The sequence below is a fragment of the Uloborus diversus genome, chromosome 1 (genome assembly GCF_026930045.1).
Source record: "Uloborus diversus isolate 005 chromosome 1, Udiv.v.3.1, whole genome shotgun sequence".
In the NCBI taxonomy this organism is placed as follows: Eukaryota; Metazoa; Arthropoda; class Arachnida; order Araneae; family Uloboridae; genus Uloborus; species Uloborus diversus.
Genome location: NC_072731.1, coordinates 127,577,898 through 127,583,897, shown reverse-complemented (window position 1 = coordinate 127,583,897; position 6,000 = coordinate 127,577,898). Strand labels below are relative to the sequence as shown.

The window sequence follows — 6,000 nt, the reverse complement described above, 5'->3', positions numbered from 1 at the left end:
TTCTGCTTCAGCTTCGGGGGAAGTTTAAACAAGTTGATCTTGGTTAAAACCTTGGTCTTGCCACTTTAGCTTCATTTTCCATTGTTTAAATGGCTTTCTTTTGTAGTCCTTTAATGGGAAACGAGGAAAAAACACTCCAATCATTTCAAGCATATTTAAACTTAAGAATTTTGTAATGTTTGTTTGGCAACACATGAAGTAACGCAGGATATGTACAATGCTATTTTCACTTGATTATTTACAAACTAAATGTTTTTTCGTATTTTCTGTGTACATTCAAGTGAATATAATGTAAACATCTCTCACACAGGAGTAATGTGAATAATGGCAAGTTCGTTCGCGAAAGAAGCCTTGAAAATATGTGTAGGTCAAATATGTCAAAACATTGGCTGGCATGCCGTTCAATCTTCTCCTATGGATATACTTGTTGATGTTCTACAAAGATATGTTTTTGAGATCTCCAAATCGGTTCATCAATATAGTATTCAGTGTAAGTATGTTTAAAAATGTCAAGCTTTCATTCTACATTCGTATTGTATTTAAACAGATAGTTTAAACTTGTCTTTTGATTGCATCTAGTACCTTTAAATGTTGGGAGTGTTTGGTGATCAAGGAGATGCATGCTGTACTTTTTATGTGTTTTAAAGGGTTTTCAGTTATAACAAACAAGTTTCATTTTCTGTGTTAATCGATCTTCATTGTAATAGTTCAAAAAATCGTTTAAAAGTTTGTATTTTACTGTGATTATAGGTAAAAGATTCATCGAATGTATAGTGCAATGTGAAAAAGGAGAAAGTTTGTTTTCAATTGATTTGATTTGATTTTTTTTTTTTTATTAGTAAATCTTATTTATAATTGTTTACATCATTCGACAATGCCAATTGAAGTTCTTGTGCCGTTGAGTGGCAAAAATACCTTGTCTATCAAGATATACGCTAGGAATGATTGCTCTTTGGTGGATTTGTCACAACAATCTGGGTGTGAAAGGGTCAGGTCCGGTTCGTTGTACCTGCACTGTCCTTGTACAGGGAGCCCACTGTACCAAAGCGGCCCATAACTCTCAGTAGCGTATAAATCCAGTAGACAGCAAGGCTTGAAAAATGTTTGAAAATTTTCATGCCCTGCCAGGCATGTTTGTCTAACAGATACATGCCCAGTTTTCCTTATTGTATATCAATAAAAGCATTTGAATTTGTCATACAGCATTAATCAGACGAATTATTTTTATAAAAATTGTAAAAAAAAAAAAATAGTTTGAATAAATAGTCCATAATAAGCCGTCGTTAAATTCAACAAAATTTAAATTACATAATGGGAAGGATCGCTTCCACGCAAACCGGAAACAGCAAAATATCTTAGCAATAGAGCTTGCAATAAATTTTGAGCTCCAAATAAGGCAGGGTTGACCAGATTGGACCCAATCGGGTTTTGCAGCCAATGGTTTTTTTTTTTTTTTTTTTGAAAAAACCCATTATTTAGCCCACTATTGGTTTTTTTTTAAATTTTCTGAGAAGTTTTTTAAAAAATTAATTAATTTAAATACTTTCACAATTTAAACTTCTTTTTTATTTGTTCTTCACCACAGACAATGGACATAAAAAATGAATTTTGAACTTTAATAGTATTTCTTAACTCATAATGGCATTAAAAAAGTACTTCAAAGATTTTAAATAAATTAACTTTTTTCTTTAACTGGTCAATAAATAACTCAAATTATCTTGACTAAGTCCTGTCACGTCTGAATTTCTCAATATTTGTTGATTGTACAGAGGAAACTACTCTAGCTAAAAGGCTTTCATGTGAATTATTTTCTGCAAACCAACATGTCACAAATCTCGAATAAACAAGGTATACATGAAATACGCCGCCAGCTCAGTCATTTCCAGCTGAGGACTGCAGTTTCGTTTAGCACTCTTCAGCCCGGCATAGGAAAGTGACTGAGCTGGAGATGGAAAACCTCTTATGGAAGCTAAGAGGGCCAAACAAAATGGTAGCTAATGTAAAATTAGCACAGACCAGCCGAGTGACCGAAGCAATGGTTCGGTTCAACTCGAAAATTGATGGTAGGCATGGTATATTCAGTAAATTACCGCCAATTAGCCAGGGCTAAAGCAGAAATACATGAAATACACCGCCAGCTCAGTCATTTCCAGCCGAGGACTGCAGTTTCATGCTTATTAGCACTCTTCAGCCCTGCATAGGAAAGTGACTGAACTGGAGATGGAAAACCTCTTATGGAAGCCAAGAGGGCCAAACAAAATGGTAGCTAATGTAAAATTAGCACAGACCAGCCGAGTGACCGAAGCAATGGTTCGGTTCAACTCGAAAATTGATGGTAGGCATGGTATATTCAGTAAATTACCGCCAATTAGCCAGGGCTAAAGCAGAAATACATGAAATACACCGCCAACTCAGTCATTTCCAGCCGAGGACTGCAGTTTCATGCTTATTAGCACTCATCAGCCCGGCATAGGAAAGTGACTGAGCTGTTGATGGAAAACCTCTCATGGAAGCCAAAAGGGCCAAACAAACTGGTAGCCAATGTAAAATTAGCACAGACCAGCCGAGTGACCGAAGCAATAGTTCGCTGGTTCAAATTTCTGAACCCCCCCTTACAATTTTGTATATTGGTGCCCATGGCTCGTCCGCAAAAAGAATTTTTTGGGAAGGAAGTATCGGTTTCGTTATTGGAACCTAAATATTGATTTTGTGAATATATTTTATTCCCATAGCGTCACTGATAGCGGAAGTTCCCTTCATCATACTAGTCGACGCATCGCTTTGTTAGTGCACATCAAGTAACCACTCTTTGTCTTTCTTTCTTTTTTTTCTTTCTAAATATTAAAGTTGATGAAATAAAATGGCACCTTAGTGCACTGTTTCATCTGAAGTTTGTAAAGATGGGAAGAAACAAAAAATTTCTGGCATAAAAAAAGTTTAAGATATTTGATATGCTTGAACAACTAAAAAGTACGTCGATGATAGCACTGCAATAAGTATATAAGTGATGTGCATACCATGTAGTTTTATTTTATGTCTTTCCCTATAATTGATCATTTATTTTGTGCATCTTAACAGTTTTTTATGTTGAAAGAAGCAGCTTTTTTATTTTTAAGTACAGTAAAAGTACAGTTCTTAATTATAAGAAACTTTAATGTATGGTTGATGAATGCTTTAAAGCAGTTTGAGGGGTGTTAATAAGTGAATTTGGTACTTTTCAATAAAAATTGTGTACATATTCTTTTCTACAACGCAAAATTTCGACTTACGCAAGGAGTCTTGGAATGCATCCCTCCCGTAAGTCGGGGCTCGACTGCAGGTATAAGCAGAATTTTATGCCTACTCTTAGTGTTCTTGGACTTCTTTAGCTATTTTTTTCCGCTTGTCATTTAAATATTCTATCGTTAAAATTTATATATACAATGGATCGTTTCAATGGTACGTAATCTATCTTAGTAAACAGGGGTCTGTTCAGGATTTTTCACAGGGTCCGTTTCTTGTGAAAAATAAAATAATTTTGTGAAAAATCAATTTTTTTTTTGTGAAAAATCAAATAATTAAAAAAAAAAATTTCTTTTCTTGTAAAAACGAAAGTTTAGACTCTTAAGATGGTGGAAACTGCATTATTGACACTTAAAGTTGAGTGTTTTCTCTCTTTTCTGTTGAGAATATCATTCTTGAGTGTTTTTCTAATATTTGGGGAGAGGGGGAGGCATCGCTCCCTGGGAGATGGGCACCCCTCAAGTATCAATATTTATCTACCATTCTACATCATGTTAAATTATAATAGAAATGTTTTTTGTATAGTAATTAAAATAACTGTAAGAAAAAAAAATTAGGCAGGGGTTCAGCATTTAACTTTTTAACCCAAGACACTCTTTAAGAGCACAGAGTTTCGTTCAAACCTTATAAACTCTGTGATTTTCACAAAAATAAAAAAATATTTTATTTGTTTACCTCTTAACTAAGAGTACTAAACATGGAAAATTCGAAAAATCAGATTTCCACAGCGGATGCAAAGAGATTGCAATCCTCAAAGTGAAGGAATCAAAAGTATAAAAACGGCTTGTAAAATAAATATTTTTGATAAAATTACTTTTGAATTGCATTTTAGAGTCCTATGATAAACATATCATTAATATCTGGACACAGTTGAAGCAAAAATAAATAAATAAAATAAAAAATAAACCATCGATTCATCATTTTAATTATTGACTCATAACAGAAAATGGAATTCCCGTTTAAAAACTTGAAATAAGCTTTGTTACAGAAATAAAGAGACTTTTCATTTATTTGCATACTAATAAAGCGAAGTTAGCTTGAAAAAAAGAATAAAATATGATTCTCATATCGGATGTAAAAAGATTGCGTTTTTCAAAATGTAGGCATCTATAGAAAAAAAATAACGGTAAATAAAAGTTTATTTAAAGTTAATTATCCTTTTTAGTATCGAAAAACCAAACCCATATAACTTTCTCCCAAAATAACAGTTTAACATTGCACCACCAGACACTAAGTGGCGATAAGTTTACATTTTGTAACCCTATCTGAAACGATCACATCCGCCCCACCCATACTATCCTTTGCAGTTCTAAATTCATTTCCCTGTATATTATTGATGATTAAATCATGAGTTGGGAGAAAAGTGCTTACTATGCCTATTGAGACTTTTCCAAAGAAGTTTACAACAACACCGCTGCATGAAACAAACAAGCAAAATTATAAACCAAACTGACTTTCAGCTGTTAATTTCTTTCAAAGAAACCAACAACAGGCATTATATTTATTTGGCGGTAGTAACTATTTATGGCTTGCAGGAGCATCACAAGTGTGCCAATTTTTTTTTTCCTTTTGCAAAATTAGCTGATTTTGTATAAGTTGATTCCTCTAATTTAATTTTAATTTGAGATTTGCTCTTTCAATAAACAATTTGTGAAAGATCCGTTTTTGTTTACCAGAATTTTGTGAAGGATCCGTTTTGGTTGATCGGATTTTTGTGAAAGGTCCGTTTTGATTGATCCGATTTTTGTGAAGGGTCCGTTAACGGACCCAAATTTGCTCTGGCCAGACCTCTGGTAAATCTTAAGTAATTAAACAACTTAGGTAGTAAATGAAGTTTTGGTTGAAATATGCTTTTCGGATTATTTTAAAATGTGTAAGACTAGAAAAAAATAATTGAATAAATAAAAAAAGTGCTACTTGGATTTTTTCTCTATGTAATTTTAGAAAAACTTGGTTAGTCTCACTTGCATATTTATGTGCCTAATAGGAAAGCTGCATTGATTTTGAAAAAAAAGAAAAACTATTTAGCAAACTTGCATTACCTTAAAAAGTATAAGTTTCTAAATTTATTAAATCTATGATTTATCTACAGGGCCCAATACAGGCTGATTTTGCTACCGTTTTTCGGTACCTTCACAAAAATCTTATTTTGAAATCGGTACTTTCACAAAAATCAAGTAATAAAATCAGTAGCTTCACAAAAACATCAAAAATTTCACAAAAATTCACATTTTAAAATATGAAATTTGTTTCTCTGTTTGAAACAAAATATACTCATAAAATAGAATTATAAGCAGGTTTATATGAACAATAGCTTAAATAGAAACCTTTTTGTAGTATTTTAACTAATTTTTAGCTGTTTCACACCAAAGTGTATTTATGCAATATTATCGCAATCTTTAAACATCTGTTTTGAGGAACCGTTTTTCTCAAAATTTCCTATATTGTACACAGTACATAGACCATTAAGCTGAAATTACGATGGTATTTTTCCTACTTCTTAGGTTTTCAGCTCCCCCCCACCCCAAAAAAAAAAAAAAAAAAAACGAAACCTGTTAAAAATACTAGATGACATTTAAAATTTTCGAACTAAAATTTCACTTGTTCCACTACTTCTTTTACAAAAATTAGGATGTGTCTAAAATTTCACAAAAACAATGCTGATAAAAAAAAAACTTTCACAAAAATAGGTAGCAAGAAAAAAATCCTGGATTGGCC

General features: G+C 32.6%; 1 protein-coding gene across 1 annotated transcript in view; it reads left to right on the top strand.

The window, feature by feature from the left end:
* Positions 1–209: 209 nt before the first annotated feature.
* The window catches only part of LOC129234892 (transcription initiation factor TFIID subunit 3-like), a 38,971-nt gene continuing 33,180 nt past the window's right edge, over positions 210–6,000 (top strand). The window contains exon 1 of the mRNA XM_054868751.1: positions 210–490. Within this exon, the coding sequence (XP_054724726.1) occupies positions 325–490 (166 nt within the window). The 5' untranslated portion in view covers positions 210–324. The remainder of the gene's footprint in view (positions 491–6,000) is intronic.